General features: G+C 38.7%; 2 protein-coding genes across 2 annotated transcripts; one reads left to right on the forward strand and one right to left on the reverse strand.

Moving 5' to 3' along the window:
* The first annotated feature begins 6027 nt into the window (after positions 1–6027).
* LOC116264389 (receptor-like protein kinase THESEUS 1) lies at positions 6028–11951 on the forward strand. Its single transcript, XM_031644561.2, has 2 exons — positions 6028–6045; positions 6290–11951. Exon 2 carries the CDS (start codon positions 6634–6636, stop codon positions 9190–9192), a length of 2559 nt encoding a protein of 852 aa, XP_031500421.1. The 5' UTR covers positions 6028–6045; positions 6290–6633; the 3' UTR covers positions 9193–11951.
* Positions 11809–12610, reverse strand: LOC116263949 (uncharacterized). The gene has a single exon (XM_031643784.2). The coding sequence runs from the start codon at positions 12575–12577 to the stop codon at positions 12071–12073; it is 507 nt and encodes a 168-aa protein (XP_031499644.1). The 5' UTR covers positions 12578–12610; the 3' UTR covers positions 11809–12070.
* Between the last annotated feature and the right edge of the window lie 7470 nt (positions 12611–20080).

The raw sequence follows: 20080 nt of genomic DNA on the forward strand, positions 1-20080 counted from the left end.
TTTGTAGTGTCATCCAAACATCCCCTTAGTTCGTTTCTTGGAGCACATTTTGGTTGATATTTCTAGTAGAACTCATTTGATTACTTTTAGAAACCAAATCCTATTTTCTAAACTAATGAAAAAACAAATAAGTTGGACTATCTTTTAGATGAATGCTGGAAAAGTACTTCCACTTGTAGCTTTTTGTTTTGTAAACAAGATGTTTATGTGCAACTTTAGATCTCAATCTTGATTTCATCATGACTGCTGATATCTCTAAGGCTATGTTAGGTATAGCATCAGAAATAAGATTCAAGACTGATTTAAATCCACATTAAGGGCGTGTTTGATAGCCTCGGATCTCATATACAAGGCTGGATTTTAAGGTGAAATCCATAGTTTTAACAAACATTGGATCCCAAAACCTTGGATTTGAAATCCTCGATGAGGACTAATTCCACGCATCTCAGATCCAACACCACCACCCCCATCCCCCTCCGATTTCTTGCGCGGATCACTTCTCCATGTGGAAAATTCTCTTGGAAAACACCTGCACTTCTTTCCTCTTCCTCCTCCTCCCTTTCTTGCTCCTTCTTCACCAGTTGCTGGGCTTCATCGTGCTTCCACTCTAGTCAGTTTGTAACAAACTGCATGAAGATGAAAATTTTTTCTCTGGGTTTTAGAGAAACCTCATCAACGACCATTCTAGACATATATATATATATATATATATATATATATATATATATATATAGAGAGAGAGAGAGAGAGAGAGAGAAAGAAATGGAGAGAAAAATATAGTGAGAGAGCGAGAGAGGGAGAGACTCGCCATCGTTCACGAACAATCACGCCAGGGCTTCAAGCTCTCGTCCATTCGAGCTCGCTCTGGTGGGTGAGAGTGAGAGAAGGGAGAGAGGTTTTGATGATATCAAACAAAGTTTTTGAAAACCTAGGCCTTTAAGATTTCATGATCCAAAAATCTTAAATCAGATCCGAGGCTATCAAATGCTACCTAAGTTAAACCCACAACTTAAACAAACAATGGATTTTTCAACTGGGGATCTTAAATCCGTGTTTGCTTGTGGAAACCACAGATCTATAGTCGGATGGGGAGGGGTCGGACTACAGATCCATGGTCTTAAAATCTATGGTATTATCAATCGATCGCAGTTGAACTAATCCAGGTGGTATTTATGTGAAGACTTCTTGGATCTGAGTTCAGATCTGAGTTAGATTTAGATGTGATGCATATATTGTGGTGCCTTTATCCCTTCCAACATTTCTTTTTGGTGTTATACCTTGTCTAATATATAGCACAAAGAAATTAGATCACACCTTAAGATTGGAATTGATGACCTTGTGTGCCTCAATACTTTCTATTAGATCGGATTCTGGGGACCAATCTTCATAATTCATTCAACATTTAAGATTTGTAAGTCAAGAAAACCCCTTCTCCCTTTAAGTTTCTTTCTTTTAATTTTCTTCATTTTAATGTCATTGATTTTTCTCTCCTTTGAACATCTTCTTTACACAATTATCTCTTCGTATCTTCTCTTTGTTCAGTTGTATCATTGGATTTCCAAGAAGGGATCTTTAGCCATCAGATAATGTTATCCTTATTTTCTTGGCGTTGAGTTTGACAGAAAGAATAATATATTATGGCTGTTCCAAGATGTCGTATTTTTAGGCGCTCTACCTTTAAACAATGCATCAAATGTTTTTCATGAGAATGAAGAATGAATTGTATAATATTCATTTGTCATTTAGGGCCCGTTTGATGGTTGGGATAAAATTGGTAGAAATGGTGAAATGTGTACGGGCGAGTGAATATCAAACGGCGTGAAATTTCAAATGTGATTTTTTCAGAAAGGAAGAGGGAAAAATTTCATCCTATAAATTTTTTCAAAAAAATTTATCATGGTAAATTTACCGGATTAAATTCTTCGTATGCATCCTTAAGGTGATTAGATTTTAAACCCCATAAAATTTGATCTAGAGCTCCAAAAAGGACATGATTTATTTTGTTACATTTTTATTCGATTGTATGGGTGATTAAATTGATTAAAAACTAAAAAATTACCAAACGAAAAGTTTGGAAATCATATCTGCCGATATAATCATCTATATATTATGTAGTTATCTGGCGATTTAAGATGAGAACTAAATAAAAACTAATTTAAGATGAAGAAATTTTAAAACATTTAGAAATAGTTGAAAAATGACATAGGGTAGTCTTGAGTCAGCCTCCGAATCTATTTGGTAACATCCCTGCTGGCTGTCGCCGGTGCATTTAACTAAGAATACTTTGATGGCCTCATTTTGCGGTCAAACAGCACAAACACTGCCGGAAAATTCGTTTCTTACCGGCGGCGACTTGGTCGTATCTTGCATGGGTTGGACCCAGTGCTTGGAAACCCCACCAAGCCAAACTGAGTTGACTCACCATCTTGGTGGCTCGATCATCTACTCGGTCAAAGACCAAAGAAGCTTGAACTTCTCTCAGGGGCACTTGTGGCTCAGGGACAGGACAAATAGTATTTAAGTTCTAAATTCTTGAGTAGGTTAGTATTAGGAACAATGTGTGAGCATTCCACTAAGTTACCTCAAAATCAAAATCTACATGCAAGTTGAAGCATGTGACACAAATATACTCAATTTTGAGATAGATTCGTATAATACTCAAGGTTATTCCTAATGTCAAATGATCTCTGAAATATGTAAATGAAAAAAAAGGTAGGCTTGAAGTATCAATAAATGGCTCCTAGGAGCAATGGATCACAATGGATCATAGCTTAAACGGGCGGGTTTGAGATGTATTATGCAGTATATCTCGGCCATCTTGCTACTTGGTCCTAACGCAGCCTTAAAACCTGTGAACAAGGGAAAAGAACGAAACCTCGGCTCTCGTCAAGGCTGAGAGATTAATCCTCCCGTTCACTTGAAAATATCAATATACTGATAAGCATTTTTTGTGATTTTTGTGTAGGCAACTGCCCACACAAGCTGCTCTACCAGATCTGCTTGCTGACTAGCATTAACCCCACTCAATTGCTCCTTCCTCAGATTTCAATGCAAAAGTGATCCAAATTGGCCGCCAATCCAGACCATGGATTCGGATTTCAGAGGCTCATAACTTCACCTCAAACCGGAGGTATCCAAATTTTCATCCCTTCATGAAGCAAATTAAGAATCTAATCTGCAGAGCTTCGGTCCAGGAGAAGTATGTCAAACGTCGTCAGATCAAGATGCTTTCTCGATGCTTGTGCTCCGTTTGTCGCTGGGTCCGATCATAACCAAGAATGAATTATATATATATATATATATATATATATATATATATATATATATAATGGTCCCCTGTTGGCCTTATTAACTCCTTCCAATTTAATGCGTTTTATGTTTATCTATTTTTTTGAATCAGACCATCTAACGGGTCTGCGCCCTTAGAGATGAACCTCCTCTGACCCATAATACCTATGCCTCTAAAGAGGACAGCACTACCCAACGTGGGTAGTACAGATTTTTTGAATATTTTTTGCAGGCAAATTTGAGAAGCAAGTTGGGGTTTTATGTGATTTCTTTGAAGAGAAAACCACACTTGGGTCAAGAGATTTTGTTAGTCAACTGCAGTTAAAACCTTGAGGATAGTTTTCGGATCTTCATGAGTCGTTTGATACCCATCACAGTTTTGGGATAGATTCATAGAACATTATCCTTTTGAGTTCTCCGAAGCTGCCCAATTTTTAGGGCATGTGACTTCTCGATGCCTATGTGAGTGTTAGCTAATACTAGAGACTGGCACCCGAAGTTTGAACTGCAGCTATTCATTAAATAATTGCAGGCAGCTTCGCTTAGCCAACCCTCTAGGGATTAGTTTTGTTCGCCCTTAATAGGTACTAGTTTCAATCTAGTGGTGGTGGCACATGTGAGCTTGTATAGGCAGTTGTCAATAAATACTATACATAAATTAATTATGTGTATATGAGTGCCTTTTAGTTGTTTGCTTATTTACATATTAGCATTTATCACAAAAGTAGTGGCTCTGCTGCTGCTATTTTTTTCTCTCTTCCAAGCTTGAAGGTCTTTGAGTTCAACCATAGGTCAAATGGGTCAACTGCCTTTGTATGGGTCAAGGTACCTGCACCTGTCGAACTCTAGTCTGTGCTCGGCCTACTTCCAAGTGGGGTTTAAGATTTGATCGGGTATGTTAAATGTCATTAGTCTTGACCTTTCTATAATGAGTCATGACTTTTTTGGTACGGTTAGTACTACTAATAGCATACAATTGTCATTAGTCCTGACTTTTCTAAGTCTCTATTCAAGCAAACCCGGCCCGACCTGTTGTCCACATTTGACCTATTGTTTGGTAACACGAATGGTACATCTTTAGGACACATTCATGGAACGCTATATTTTAAACACACAATATTTTACTTTCATGAAACATTGTATTCAAAGAACCCAGTATTCCTGTTACTAAATGCCCTCTTAGGTATGAACACTTGTGAGCAAGATGAACTTGGTTCTCCTCTCAAATAAGGTTTTTCTTTTCATAAAATGAGATAAAAGCTTTCAACTTTTAAATAAAATGAAAAACTCTTAAAGTTTTACCTGCATGAAAAAGTTCATTACAAGAACTAGTAAACTTATACCCTGAGGAGTCTTGTCGCACAAGATCGGGCTAATGGTCGATAGGCAACCGGTCACTAGTTCGAGTAGCATTGGTATCATGTCTTACTCAAGCTGCAGTAGACATAAGCCCTAGGAACGGGGCACCAACCTCAGAGTTTTATGCCACCGAGAGAGCAACAAAGTTTCTCAATTCGGATGTTGTTTCTTCGAGTGAGAAACTACGAAAAAGACAACCAATGAACATATTACAAATCCAACTGTTTTAGATCTTCGAACTGTTCACCAAATTCAAACTCATGTCCACCATGTATCTTAATTTTGCTTACAAGTAAAGTTCAAACTTGGCTTTGCTATTTATAATCCAATTTCAACTTCTACTTCAACTAAGCAAGATCTATCTCATAATTGTTATATTCTCCCCCAACTTCAATTCTTCTAGATGAATTTAGGGACATTAGTGATTTGGATTGAAGTCAGATTCAGCTTTTTCCGGATTCAATTTATTCACATTTTGTATAGCTGGATTCATATTATCTCTTTAGGATAACACATGTTGGGGTGTTGCCCTGGGAGGATCATGTCCCTCAATTTATTCAAAAGAATTAAAAGAATATAAATCTGTGACTCCATCATGGAGTCGACCATTCAACAGCAGAATGCAAATCAGTTCTGCACAGCAAAACTTGAACTGCCTCTAAGACAGAATTGCAGTGGACCAGAACAAGTTTCTTCCCCAAAAAAATAGGATCCTTGAGACCATGCGGAGTTTGAGTTATCTCCTTTATACACTTGGCCCATGAACTTCAACAAAAGGCCTACTCAAGCAACACACTCTCTCAAAACCGAACTTATACTCAACTACCATAATATCGAATATTTATGCAATTCAATCGGATTTTTTGTCAGATCTCAATTGGATATTAAAAGCCCATATACAAATTCAATTATGAAACTGTATATCAAGTCTAAGTCTAACTAATAATCAAATTCCAAGTTCTTATGATCAAATGAATTAAAGTTAAATCAATGATCAAACACATTCATCCATTTGGGCTAAAGGGGACAAGAATTTACATCTTTTTCCTCTCTCTCTCTCTCTCTCATGGGTAATCCAACTGGTTGAGTTGTGCAGCATGTATTACTACTCATGTCGGCAGTTAGATCCTAGAGGTTCAGTAGTTTGGTTCTGGATGGTGCTATCTTAGTGGTATTGAAGGGTATGATGTTGAAGGTGCCATTTGAAAACATGCATGGTGAAAGAAAATGAGGGAGACCGCGTGGGACCGTTAAAGAGCCCCAGGCCCAGACAGCATCTATCCAACCCATGCTCTGTCTCGTTTTCTCTTCCCGACGTGTTCCATCACTCCCTCTCCTTCTTGACGATAAAACCTTCCATGGCGATCGGTTCGTATTAATCCTAATGCGTTGGTGGAGGTAAGAAAACGTGCGGAGTAATGACTGTTTTTACTCTGCAAGCTCAGCTGAAAGTTTTTTTTTTGTCTTTTAATTCTTCAACATCGTCAGTTGAACGCGTTTTTGTTTCACTTAGCCTGACACTATCACTCTCACAAATTCTTTCTTTACAGATTTGGCTTTTGCATCTGAATTTGAATATTAAGTTTTTCTTAGCAGAATCCTTCCTCTTGACCTCATGTGGGCCCTCCTCTTTAATCTACAGGCTGGTACTAGCTGTGCTGGGCGGAGAAAACCTGAGATGCTATGTTACTTTTTCATTTCTCTCAATCTCATCTTGTGCCTTGATGTCGCCATTTTTTTCTGATTCAGCTTTTCTATCACAAACAACGGAGGGAATCCTTAGGTTGCATGCTTGAGCAAAACCAAGGAAGGGGAGACTATAGCCCTTTGTTTTCTGCTTTCTGCTTTTTGGCTTTTTGTTGGTTGCCATTTGGTTGATTCTCCGTTTTAATTGTTTTTGAGGTTGTGGGTATGCGGCTTTGTTTCTTAGGAGACCTTCTCGCCATTTAAATTGGTGACTGTTCTCTTGCAAATAGGGTTTTGGGGATGGTGGTGACGGTGATGATGGTGGGTTTTCTGAGGTGGGTGTCTGTTGTTTCTCTTCTTGCTGTTGTGTTCTTGGATGGCTTCATTATTTCTAGCTCGTACGCCGCTTTCACTCCAGTGGACAACTACCTGATTGCATGTGGGTCTTCCCAAAATGTAACCGTGGATGGCAGGGTTTATGTGCCTGATACACAGTCTTCTTCCCTAGTGCTTACAGACCAAGGAAGCAGCATCGTCTCCTCTAATTTCTTGGCCCCTTCTCCTATCTACCAGTCTGCACGCGTCTTTCCGAGACCAACTTCGTTTCAGTTCGAAATTCGCCAGTCCGGCCGTCATTGGGTTCGGCTTTACTTCTACCCTGTTCCCAACTCAGAGTATGCTCTGAATTCAACTTTGCTTACTGTGGTTACTGATGATTTTGTGCTGTTGAACAATCACTCGCTGAAGGACCAGAACCGGCCTTACCTTTTCAAGGAGTATTTGATTAATGTGACATCTGATCATTTAAGTATCACCTTCGTGCCCATGAACGGCTCCGTCTCATTCGTCAATGGCATTGAAGTGGTCTCCGTCCCTGATGATTTGATTGTTGATCAGGTTCCACAGGTAGCCCTCAGTACCCCTTTTGTTGGTATACCCACTTTAGCTCTGGAAACTGTTTACAGGCTCAATGTGGGAGGTCCTAGAATCGTTCCAATGAATGACACTCTAGGAAGAACTTGGGAGAACGATCAAAAGTTTCTCTATTATAACGACTCCGCAAAAGTTGAATCTGTGGATCCGAGCACCATTAGCTATGGCGAGGTTGTCAGCCCCGAGATCGCACCCAACTGGGTCTATGCCACAGCAGAGATCATGGTGAATGTAGATGTTGCCAATGTCATCTTCAATATCACATGGTCTCTCCCTGTTGATCCAAGTTTTCTTTATCTCATTCGTCTCCATTTCTGTGATATCATCAGCATGGCTTTGAATCAGCTGGTCTTTGATGTCTACATCAATTCCTATTCTGGCATTGCCGGTCTTGATCTCTCCAGGCAGACGAATGTATTGAGACGACCATATTATGCGGACTTTGTTTCTAATGTATCCTCTGGCTCGCCTTTCATAAATATTAGCATCGGCCCTGACACAACTATTATGGATGTGAGCAATGCCACGCTAAATGGACTAGAAATCATGAAGATGAGCAACGATGCTCGGAGCCTGGAAGGTAGCCTCTCTGTCCGCGATATCTATTCTGGTGCAGAGAAGACAAAGAAGAAGTTAACAGTCATTGTCGCCGTCGTTCTCGGTATCGTGGCTGCAGTTCTGTTGGTAGTTCTGTACTACTGCTGCTTTGCTGGACCTAGATCGAAGAGACTCCGTCGTGCTCATTCATGGCTACCATTGCCATTATATGGTAATTCTCACACAATAAGCAAAGTTTCGACCATCTCCCAGAAAAGTGGAACTGCAAGCTGCATATCAATGGCAAATTCCAATTTGGGACGTACCTTCACCTTTCAGGAGATAATGGAGGCGACCAACAAGTTTGACGATGCTCTACTTCTTGGTGTTGGTGGCTTTGGAAAAGTTTACAAGGGAACACTAGACGATGCCACTAATGTGGCTGTCAAGAGAGGAAATCCAAGATCAGAGCAAGGTCTTACTGAATTTCAGACCGAAATTCAGATGTTGTCCAAGCTTCGACATCGACATCTAGTTTCCCTGATTGGCTACTGTGATGAGCGGTCAGAGATGATCCTGGTTTATGAATATATGGCGAACGGACCGCTTAGAAGTCACCTGTATGGATCAGATTTTCCACCTTTGATGTGGAAACAGAGACTTGAAATTTGTATTGGAGCTGCTAGAGGTCTGCATTACCTTCACACGGGAGCAACTCAGAGCATAATCCACCGAGATGTCAAAACCACCAATATCTTGTTGGATGAGAATTTCGTTGCAAAAGTTGCTGATTTTGGTCTTTCTAAGACAGGCCCTGCACTGGACCAGACTCACGTTAGTACTGCTGTTAAAGGTAGCTTCGGTTATCTTGATCCTGAGTACTTCAGAAGACAGCAACTGACCGAAAAGTCCGACGTTTACTCATTTGGGGTTGTCTTAATGGAGGTTCTGTGTTCAAGACCAGCATTGAACCCAGTTCTCCCAAGGGAGCAAGTGAGCATAGCAGAATGGGCAATGATGTGGCAGAAGAAGGGCTTGCTTAGCCACATAATGGATCCCTATTTAAGTGGGAAGGTGAATCCAGCATCGCTCAAGAAATTTGGTGAGACGGCAGAGAAGTGTTTGGCCGAGCAAGGGGTCGATAGGCCAACGATGGGAGATGTACTGTGGAATCTTGAATATGCACTTCAGCTTCAGGAGACCTCCTCACTTAATGATCCGGATGATAACAGCACAAATCATATTGCTGATATTTCAGTTCCTCATGTCCACCCATTTGATAACAGCATGAGCATGATTAATGGAGCACATTCTGTGACTGATGATGATGCAGAAGATCTTACAACGAGTGCTGTGTTTTCACAGTTGGTTAATCCAAGAGGAAGATGAGAAAGCCTTCTGTTCCTAGAAAATGCAGATTGGCCACCTCTACATTTCCGGAAATACGTGATTAAATAGAAAGGATAAAGGACAATTCATAGAGGGCAATTCACAATTTTCTGTTCGTGTTACTTTTTTTACTTTTCTGCAATCTTCGTGCCAAGTGATTTACTCTATTCTCCACTACAATAGTTCGAAGAACCTGATTCACCTTGTACCATATTTGTATCTTTGAAGAGGGACCTATGCTAAATTTTAGGTATGCCTGAAGCTGCCTTTTTGGATACAATGCTCTGTTGAGGAACATAAGTTTTGACATTCAAATGATGGTCGTAAGCTGTTACCGGGATCGTAATGACTGTCATGTTGATCGTTGTAATCATGTAATTTATGTGTTGGTCATGTTTTTCCAAAGCATTTATCTGAAAGATGTTTGAGCAAAGGGAACAATAGCCTGAACATGCACTTGAGAAATAGTTGAGATCTCTCTCTCGATAAAAACTTCAAGCATATCTACGCCTTCTATATGGTGCATTTTCATATTTATATGTTTGATCACAGAAGTTCTTCCCAAATATATGTGGTTCTGTTTACTGAAATTTAGACTCTAGAATCTAGCTGGCCACTCCCTGGTAGAGTCTGATCTCAGACGGCTGTAGTAAAAATTTTGTCTTATCATCTCAGCACAAGTCTAGTCTCAGATCAACCAGCAGAAAATTCAGTTTGAGACTCAGTTTTTTTACAATTGTGCTCCTCTTCATTACTAGAGCGATACTTGAATGTCTGATAACCATCCAAGGCATCTAAAGTCCAGTGCCTTTTTGTGGAGCTGAAGGCATGCATCTGACGCCCACCATTCACGAATCACAAATGAAACATGAATCGCAGATCTAGTTTTCCTGAAGGCATGCATCTGACGCCCACCATTCACGAATCACAAATGAAACATGAATCGCAGATCTAGTTTTCCTGAAGAGGTCAGAAATTCAGTGTCTTATAACCTCTGACAACCAGGTTCAAATATCCAATTAAAGACAAATTGCAGCTTTTACGTGCACACCGGCACACTTATCTGTGTAGGTTCTGCTTGGACTGAACAAAATATACATACAGCTGTAGATGACGATTTTTAGCATGTGCCAAGTTGGTTAGAATGATGCAAAGAACAAAAATAAACCAAAAAAGAAAAACCTTTCAGCCAAATGGATGACGATAGAAAGAGCAACAGGGACATAACGAAATCAGAGATCATACAGTCCGCAAGAAAACGGTCGCCCCTTGTCTGTAAGAAAAAGAATGCAGAAGAATCGTAAGCATCATGTGGGGCTCAACCTGGTTTCACTGAATCTGTAGATTTGAACAGTTTAGCCTCGAATTCAATGCATCCCATACTCTGCAGGGACCCGCATCACGGTTCAAGAATAAATCCTGCCATCTGATTGCCGGAAACTACACATGAATTTGATAGTGATGCGGCTGGAAAGTCTTAACAAAAAGACAGCTGGATGAGAGCTTCAAGGCCAAGAGGATCACTACAACTCAAAACAGCATACTGAACTTGGTAGTGACGGAGCTGGAATGTTTTTACAGAAAACAGCTGGATGAGTATCATTTTCAGAGCTTCAAGATCGATAGGATAACTGCACATTGTAACATTGACTGAAAATCATGTCCGAGAGTAGTTCAGTTGCCAGGTCTGATATCTAAAAGCTTGTCCATTCTTGAAGTTCTAATTCTTCTCACTTTCGGTGGATATTTTCGTCCGTTGGGCAGTAGCGCACATCCCAAATTGCAACCAATGGCCAGATGACTCTCTGGACACACTTTGTGGCATTTATTGCCGCAAACTGCTGGGACCTACAAAATGTTTAAAATCAGGTTGAATGAACACATGCATGGAAAGACCGACGATCTACAATAGATTTACAAGATGAATTTTTTTGCCTGCCTGTGTCTTCTTTCTGATCGCAAGATGTTGACAGACTCTCACATGGTTGCATTAATTTAGTAGAACCGGAATCATCTTATTTGATGTGTCAAATATCACGGCTAAGGAATTCATTGAATTTGTTTCTCCACTGCATGTCATAAAGTTTTACTTGATGAACTAGTTATTTCTTACCGGTGGCCACCAAATAAATCCCCATCATGATCTTAAGATTAAGATCTGAATAAGACGATCTTTCTGATAAAGCGCAGGTGGCCATGCGTGCTCTGTTGCATCCAAGTTCTGTAGACTATTTGTTCGAAATTACTGGCCCATCTGTAGACTATTTCTTTGCCATTTCAAAGCACCGCTGCAACACCAAAGTCTTTTCAAGTCATCTACTGATCTTAACTGTTTAATTACTCGAAAAACACATATAGTCCTGAAAAATGGTCAATGTACTACATGTTTTTGGTTAAGTAAACTGTGTAGTCTAACATCGGCATGTTTGGGCTAAAATGCATACAGTAAGTAAAGACATGTCAGTAAGTCTAGTTGAGCAAAAAACACAGGCAACTAGGACTCTTGACGGCACAATCAAATTAATGAGAAAACAACACACATACAGAGACACCACCAAAACCATCAATTCTATTTACTTAGTCGTATAATACAATATATCCACGTCGACGCCCATATCAGTATTCAATTTAACAGATTAACATTCGCTACAACAATTTACAGAGATAAGAACAAAGAAGGTCCTTTTATCATACCAAACATTAGAAAAACGTCCACCAAACTCAAGTACCCAAAACTAGAACCAGATTTCCACTTGGGTACAAAGATAATTCCCATCATCAGAAAAACACACACATAAATCGTTTAAGAAGTTACATCATGCCATCCGAACCGATTCCCCTCAAAAAATTGGGGAAGTCTTCTCAACTTCCTTCCATCTCAAAACCCGGCCTTATCCTCTGCCTTCAGTCCAGGGAATCCTTGGTACCCTAGACGAACCGAAAGCATTGCCGAGACAGCCTTGAACTTTGTCCTTAGAGCATCCATCAGATCCTGAACCCCTTCATTTTCGGGCTCCAGGATTGGGTATCGCTCGATCAGTTCCGCCATTTGTTTCACGTTCCGCTGGACTCTAGCAGAGAAACCATCTGGGCAGATCTCGAACGCTGCCTTCCACACCTCCACGCACCCCTTGTAGAAACCCAACTCTTCCCCGACCTCGAATCCAACCTTCAAACCCACCTCCCTTCCTTCTTCCTTGCCGGAGGCCAATCCGTCGTTGTAGCCTTCGTTGTACCCTTTCTGGAGGTGGCGTTCCTCGAGGTTTAGGGAGGATTCGAAGATGTCCTCAATGGCCGACGATGCCATGGCAACTGGCAGGAGAGAGAGAAAACGATGAACCGTCTGCTTTTGAGACCGTCGGATGAAGAAATGATTGAGGTCCATTGATCGAAAGCAAGTAGATCCGATATCTGACTTACGTTGTTCGGTTGCGTCGTTTAAGCCCAAACAGGGCCATTGATGTGTAATTAGCAAGAGTTTCTGATGTGCGTTTCGTTTCGAAATGTAAAATTTTCGCTGCAAAGATATACAGATGGAGAGGCATTAGAGTACACAAAAGAGAGAAATAAAGCAGAAACGAATGCATAAATACTAGAAAAAGTTTACTAGACGCTTAATATAGAAATACCTTGACCAAATTTATTTAAGAAATAAACATAATGATATATTCAATAAAAAAATAACACATCCAACAAAGATTGATGAAAGTTTTCTCTATATTATATTAAGATTGAGTGAAGGCTGGCTAAAAGCTTGGGAAAACTTCGACACCGTGCGGGTCAAATAAGGCTTAAAAAAGTCAGCCCATGACATGTGTAGTTCTCTATTTGTTTAGTAGCAATGTAGAGCCCGTTTTGATGCATGAAAAATGTAATATATAGCTAGCTGGATATAAAAGAAAGAGAAAGACATGCTAAATTACTCTTTCCCAGTAGTGTGACTTTTACAAAACTAATTACACGAATGTAATCCTCAAAGTTAATAATAAAATAAATTAAAATTTGTCACAAGTAAATTTCGTTTTTGAAGGATTCCAGATTCAAGGTTTAGAGCCTTCTCAATCTCCAATAGAACTTTCATATTCTTGTTTCTTTTACCCACGACGACTACAGTTATGGAGTTGATTTCATAAGAAATATACCTTGATTAAAAAAGACTTGCCAAAGTGGATTAACATGTAGTAGGGAAATTTCTATTCCTGAGGTTACTTTTTACTTATAATTTCAAAAAGAACTATATTTTGTGCTTTTCTTAATAAGGACCCTGCTTAGAAAAATAAAACTAAAGCAAACTTCAATTAATTTGAAAAAAAAAAATGGTAGCTGCAAATTTTTTTAAAAATATTATCTTCTATTATTAAATTGTACTCTTACCTTTTTATCTGATATATTATGTTTTTCAAGTTCAAGCAAGTTCACATTAGACCCTTTTGATAATTTTTTTGTGAAAAATGGAATCCATCTGGATTTCTTGATAGCAGCTCTTCCACAACCTGCTCTTGTTTTCCTTAACTGCTAAAGCCACAACTTCCATGCCTTTGGACTGACCATCTTGCCATGATATTCCTCCATTGGGTCATCAACAGACCAGCTGCTCCACTCTCAAATCTCCAATTGACAAAGATGTCTATCTTTTCCCTACAATAAAGATCTATAGTAGTCCCAGCATGCTTGTTTTATCATATTTTTTGCTTCAAAATTGAAGATATTACTCCCCTCAAATAATACCCTGTATATTCCTTATGTTCCAGAGTTTCAAGAAACTGATAAGGGAAAAAGAAAAAGAATAAATCTTCCAAAATATATTTTCCCATCCTTTCTTGAAAATCACTAGCTCCTCTACCACTGGTAGTTTTTTGAGTTTGTATCAGCTTGGGAACACATTCAATGTGTGTTTGGAAAATTTGAACTTCTAAAGATATGCTTCCCTAAGCAGTACCCCTCCATATATTTGCACATTTCAGTCAAGTGGATTCCTATCTTTTGAACTTTTGATTGGTTAAGAGTTTCTCCCAGCAAGCTAAGAAGACTGTCTAGCTAGCTCCAAAGTGCATGGGCTAGCAATTCCCATATCCTGTGCACCCAAATATCTTGAGAATACTTCTTTTTTACACTCTCAATTTACCCTCCCTTCTTCAAATTTTTGGTGAGAGCCTGATGCATGCAGGTATTGAATGTTAGAGTTAATCTTCGGTGAGTAAGGAGAGTATTTCATCATATTGCATGTTGGTGCTAAGCGTGTTGTTGGTGTCTCGAGATAACATCCCCATTATGCTTCAAGTTGCATATAAGTGCCCCTACTTTTGCAGCACATGAAGTTGACGCCCTGGAGTTTGAATCGGAAACTGGTCATCTACAAGCTCCTGCCTTTTCTGTTGTGTCAATTCCAATCATATAGCTAGTTTCAAATGGACTACAAATAGTTTTTAATGAGTTCCCATCACTCCAATTGATCCATTCTTTGCTAACAAAGCATATGTCAAGCATGCATAGGACCTCATTCCCTCCCCTCACCTTTCTATTATTTGGTAAGGTGAAAGCATTCTCCCTGTCTGTGAATCTCCTTCAAGTTGCATTTTCTAGGAAATAATCAAACCCATAACATGATCTTTGGTTACAGGTGGATCTATTTTCCAATTCACACCCCTAGTTGCATTAACATCTCCCAAGATTATCGAAGAGACCTCCAAATGGCTGAAAATCTTTGTTAGCGAGAAGCAATTGTAGCTCTTGATATCCAAGTAAGGTGAAGGTAAGCTCTTGACATGTACATTTGTCCATAAAACTCCACTTTAGAAAGATGGCATATTACATTTGTAAAAGGGTGTTTGTCAACAATAACAGTAAGTTTTATGAATTTGTCTCAAACATTGAGATAGATTCATGAAACACTAGAACATACAAATCCATATTCATGGAACAATGATAAGTGTCATTGTTTCTACTGCCAAATGCCCCCAAAGGAATGACACCAATTGCCCAAGAGCGACCAGGCACAAGTCAGCGCAAGCTACACCTCCTAGACGTTCAACCAGAATTCGTAAACCCAAGCTTGTCTTTGTGGATGGCGTCTTGGGGGGCTTAATGCCCTTGATAAGGTTGCCAATTGGATCAGAGACCGTGGAAAACGAAGATGGTGGATGTTCTAATATCGGATGTCTTGCAAATATGGCGTGGTGCAGGATTTTGCTTCAAACACAACCTTACCAACCTTGAGGCTCCTCAGGGGTGGAGGGAGGGGGTGGGGGGGCGCCTAGGCCATGGCCTCACCTTGGTCAATGAAAAAAAAATTACATTGAAAATAATAAAATTTTTTAATTGCGTCATATATTTTTTGGATTTGAATTCAATTTGGCCCTACCCAAATCTAGAGGTTGGACTGTCGGCCCGCACCTAAAGAAAATCCTAGCTCCGCCCCTGAGGCTCCTTGATGGGTTTGTGTTACAACTGATTTATTAGATAGGTTTTTCATCATGCTAGCTACATTGTATTGTATGCTAGAACACCATGGTATTCTTCTTATTGAGCTAGAGAGGAAACAACATGCAAAACGCCAATTCCTGTTTGAGCAATGGTGGTTAAGAGAAAACGAACCTTCAAGCATCTCTTTGTTTGGTGCTTGGGCAGTTTTACCGATGGGCTGAACTACACATTTTGTAAAAAATTAGAAGCACCAGGGTGGCCATCCAACGCTGCCTGTTATCTCCCTTTCTGTTTAATCTAGTTGCTTGCTGAAGGTTTTGGCAGTGCTGGTTTCTAACGCCAATGCTCAAGGATTGCTGCTACCTGTCCAGTTTCATGGTTTCCGTGAAAATCTTATACAATATGCAGATGATTTTATTATTACTTGACCTTTGCGGGAAGAGATCTTCTTATTAAGCTTGTTTTGGCCATGGTCCCATCCTTCCATTTCCATACATGATGCCAGCAAGCATTGAAAAGAAGAGAAGATCAAGATCATTCTTAGAAGATTTCTTTGGTCTGCGGCTACTTGGGGACGCCAAGAAGCACCTGGTTGGGTGGGATGAGGCCATTAGACCGCTGAAGATGGGTGGCCTCTCACTCCCCAACCTGTGGTTTTTGAATGCCTCTCACCTAGTCAAGTGGTGCTTTGATATCTGTTCGTCTCAAGGAGTGTGGAGCGAGACTCAGTTATGTTCACCACTCCACGCAATCCTACTGACAACATATATATTTACTTTAATGCTTAAATATTATATATGCATATACGTGGGATAACAAATATGTATGAAATAACAAACGAGTATCAAATAATGTTTATGAGATAATAAAATATTTATAAGATAAAGAGATAATGGACGGATGAATCTACGAAATAACGTCAAACATAAGTATGAGATAATGTTTATGAAATAACAAAAACTTTATGAGATAATGTTAAATATACGTATGAGATAATAAGATAACGGATGAATAACAAAAACTTTCTCATTATCTCATTAAACATAAGTATGAGATAACATTTATGAGATGATGAGATAATATTGTAAGTGAGACAAAAAAAGCTAAAGGCCTTTTTTCTGCTTAAAGAGGTATATATATTGGTCATAACGATATGCATGTACAAACTAACAAATTTTACTTTTATGGAGTCCTCAAATCTTCTTTTTACAGTTTCCATTTTCATCCCTATAAAAGTTTTTTTTTTTGTATTAATCATGGGTTTTTTTTGTCGTAGTTAAAATGGCGCGTGAAATTACATACACAGGAAATGGTGGATATAACCAGCTTCAGTGTGGGGCATTGGTACTAATTAATAAGTATCAGTTTTTTTTTTTTTTCAAAGGAAGTCTAACGTTTGGACCTCAAGGCTGAAGACATTAACTTACATCAATAAATTCAAAAAACTGAAACCCTTTAGTGAGACTATGGCTAAAAATTCAACACCTAAGTACATTTTTCACTTGTTGACTTGGCATGCTCTAGTTGGGCTGAGAGAAGGAGATCGAGTTGCATGCCCGAGGTGTGTACAAAACAAATGTACATGGAAAGAAAAATACAAGGGGGTTGGGGGCATTTTTACTAATTTGTATAAAAATTTTACATTTTGAACTTCCAATTTTTCATGACTCACTTTTGTCGTTCAAAGTAACTGCTTTTGCTTAATCTGATATACTTTGGCCATTACACATTCATATGCACATTTTTTTGCGCACAAGGGTGCACATATAACCAGTTTTGCTAGAAAAGATGCTTGCAACTTTCTATCTAAGGGTGAGCACCAGGCCGGGCTGCCGGCAGGTACCCTTCCCGACTTGGGCCTAGGCCCAGCAAAAAGGGCACTGGGCCGGCCTGGGTGGCCCCGATAACAGTTTTTTAATATACATTTTATTATTTTTTATATATAATTATAATATTTTATTACGATTTTTAATATTTATATATTATTTGTATTAAAAATATACATACTATAATTTAATCAGACTGAGCTCAGGCCCAGGTTTCAGGTGTTAGGCTGGCCCGATGCCCAGGTTTAATATGGTCTCCATTTTTATTCCAATCCTTCTATTATGCAGCCAAAAAGAGAAAATGTATACAAAATTCTGCGACTTTTCAATTGATTTCCTTTTTAATTGGATCAAATGGAGACCAGTTATTCAAAATTCAGATCAAATAATTTCCCTTTCAATTGGATCAGAAGGGTAAGCAAGGAATCAGAGATAGCAGAAACAACAAAAGCGCAGGGATGGTTTTTTGAAACCAAAACAAAATGCTGACTCCCACTTAAATTCACACCTACCTTAACCTGCTTGGAAGCAATGCCCAAAATACAGCTCCCCACACCACCATTTACTCCTTCCATTCCAGGACCCTCTTCCCGTTGTTTGACCAAGCAAAGTTTTATGTAGTCATAAATTGCATTCTTTTATTGGGTGAATGATGAATCTTTGAAAATTGGAAGTAAACGCCAAACCATTTTTACAGAAAAGCTGCAACCAAACTGCTTGACTTTGTTGTATATTAAAAATGAAGAAAAACATACACTACAAGAAAATCCAATTCCTGTATACCCTTCCTTAAGTCCACAGTTTTCCTTATATATATATATATATATATAAGAAAGAAAGAGAGAGAGAGAGAGAGAGAGAGAGAGAAAGAGAGATTTAACGAGGTTGGGAGCTGTTCGATATTTGGTTTAACACTCTTCAATTTTCTAGTGGTGGAAAAAATCTCAGGACAACTAAGCTGATCATTTTGGCCTTGGGAAAACTTCTGGTAGGTGGAATATTATTGAAAAATATTAAAAAAAAAAGGATAACATCATCGATAAAAAAAATGGTAAACTTTAAAACGTCTTCATTTATACTCTTAAATAAAGAAGAAGATGTATTGAACATCATTTCTTTGATAGTTCTAAAAAACTTTAGACATTATACATATATATAATTTAAAAATTTCTATTTCAACCCCTGTTAAAATTTTGAAAAATATAGTTTGGCTCATACAATAAAAAATTCTTAGCTCCGCGAAGAAAAACAAGTTTGATTTTTAGACACCATTACTTCCAAAACAAATTAAAGTAAGCGATCATGTGCCATGCAAGGAAGCATCTTTGAAGCTTAGAGAGTGAGGAAAGGATTGCTTGGTCATAAGAACCCTCAATCTAAGCTATCGGTGGTGCACTTTTATCCCTATTCTCACCAGCTCAGTAAAGGAGAAGGACCAAACTATTGCTTCAAAATTTTAACAAGAGAAAATTTGGTATATGTGAAACTAAAAGTATTGAAATTTACTTAGAAATTTTTTAATTTTTTGAAATCTGAGGGGGAGAGGCCAAGGCCCCTGCCTCCGCCCCTGGTTCTAAGGACATCCCATTCTTGCATGACTCAATAGTTTGAAAATAAAATCATATTAGGTTGTTTTTTCTACTTAGCATGGATTTTTTGCTTTATAATGTATTAGGTAAAGTTGGGCACCGAACCAGTCCCATAAAAATGGGTTCGGACCAGGTCAGGCCTAAAAATGAAGACTGACATTGGGTCAGGCCAAGTTCGGCTCGGCCCGGCCCAGTGCCGAAACTTTAACTTTAAATACTTTGGTTTTTCGTTCAATGTGCTCTATTAGGGTAGGTGAGTTGACTTGAAGCCTTAATTTAAATGAAAGAAAGAAGGTCTAGAGCTTATAGCTAGCGATTTTTCTGGGGACATATTGTAGAGCCACTCACGGCTTTATACTAAGACAAGCAAAACATGACATGAAGAATGTACAGTTTTTGGCTCGAAGTTCGGCATGTCAAAAAAGACTTAATGGCTTTCCTAGTCATTGAAATCCTTTCATTTTTTTTCTCTCTGCTTCTCACGAGGTAAGTCTATCTTTGCCTTTCACAGCATCTTTTCCTAAGCAATGTCGTGCTCATGCATTTTCTAGAAAATCATGAACAAAAATTTTGAGTTTTTAAACCTTCTACTCGCAGAATACGTATCGGATTCAAACAATATTTCATATCTACGCAGAATTCAATTTTGAAAATGACCAGTTTACGTACTTCATTGGTGCAAACAACATCATTATTTTAATTTTTTTTTATTTTGCAAAGAGAATGGCAGCGTATCATATACTACATGCGAGTTATAATAAGCAATCACATAAATCATCGCTACAAAAATCAAAGCAGCGTTTTAATGACACTCTAAAATAAATTTTTAGAGGCAAAACAGTTGGTTTTTGGAGTATTTGGATGACACCGAAGGTAAGTTTTCTCGAAAATACAATCTGATTTTCAAAAAGGATTGAATAACATGATCCAGGTTATTCCCCAAAAAGAAAAGAGTAAAAAATTAGCTGCAGCCTTGTAGGTGCATCCACCAAACACATAAACTAACTTTAAAAAAAAGGTAAAAAAATTTTTACTGAGATTTTGATCAAT

This window comes from Nymphaea colorata, chromosome 11, assembly GCF_008831285.2.
Source record: "Nymphaea colorata isolate Beijing-Zhang1983 chromosome 11, ASM883128v2, whole genome shotgun sequence".
Taxonomy (NCBI): Eukaryota; Viridiplantae; Streptophyta; class Magnoliopsida; order Nymphaeales; family Nymphaeaceae; genus Nymphaea; species Nymphaea colorata.

Coding starts and splice junctions, on each gene's coding strand:
- LOC116264389 (XM_031644561.2), top strand. CDS start 6,634: ATGGTGGTGACGGTGATGATGGTGGGTTTTCTGAGGTGGGTGTCTGTT.
- LOC116263949 (XM_031643784.2), bottom strand. CDS start 12,577: ATGGACCTCAATCATTTCTTCATCCGACGGTCTCAAAAGCAGACGGTT.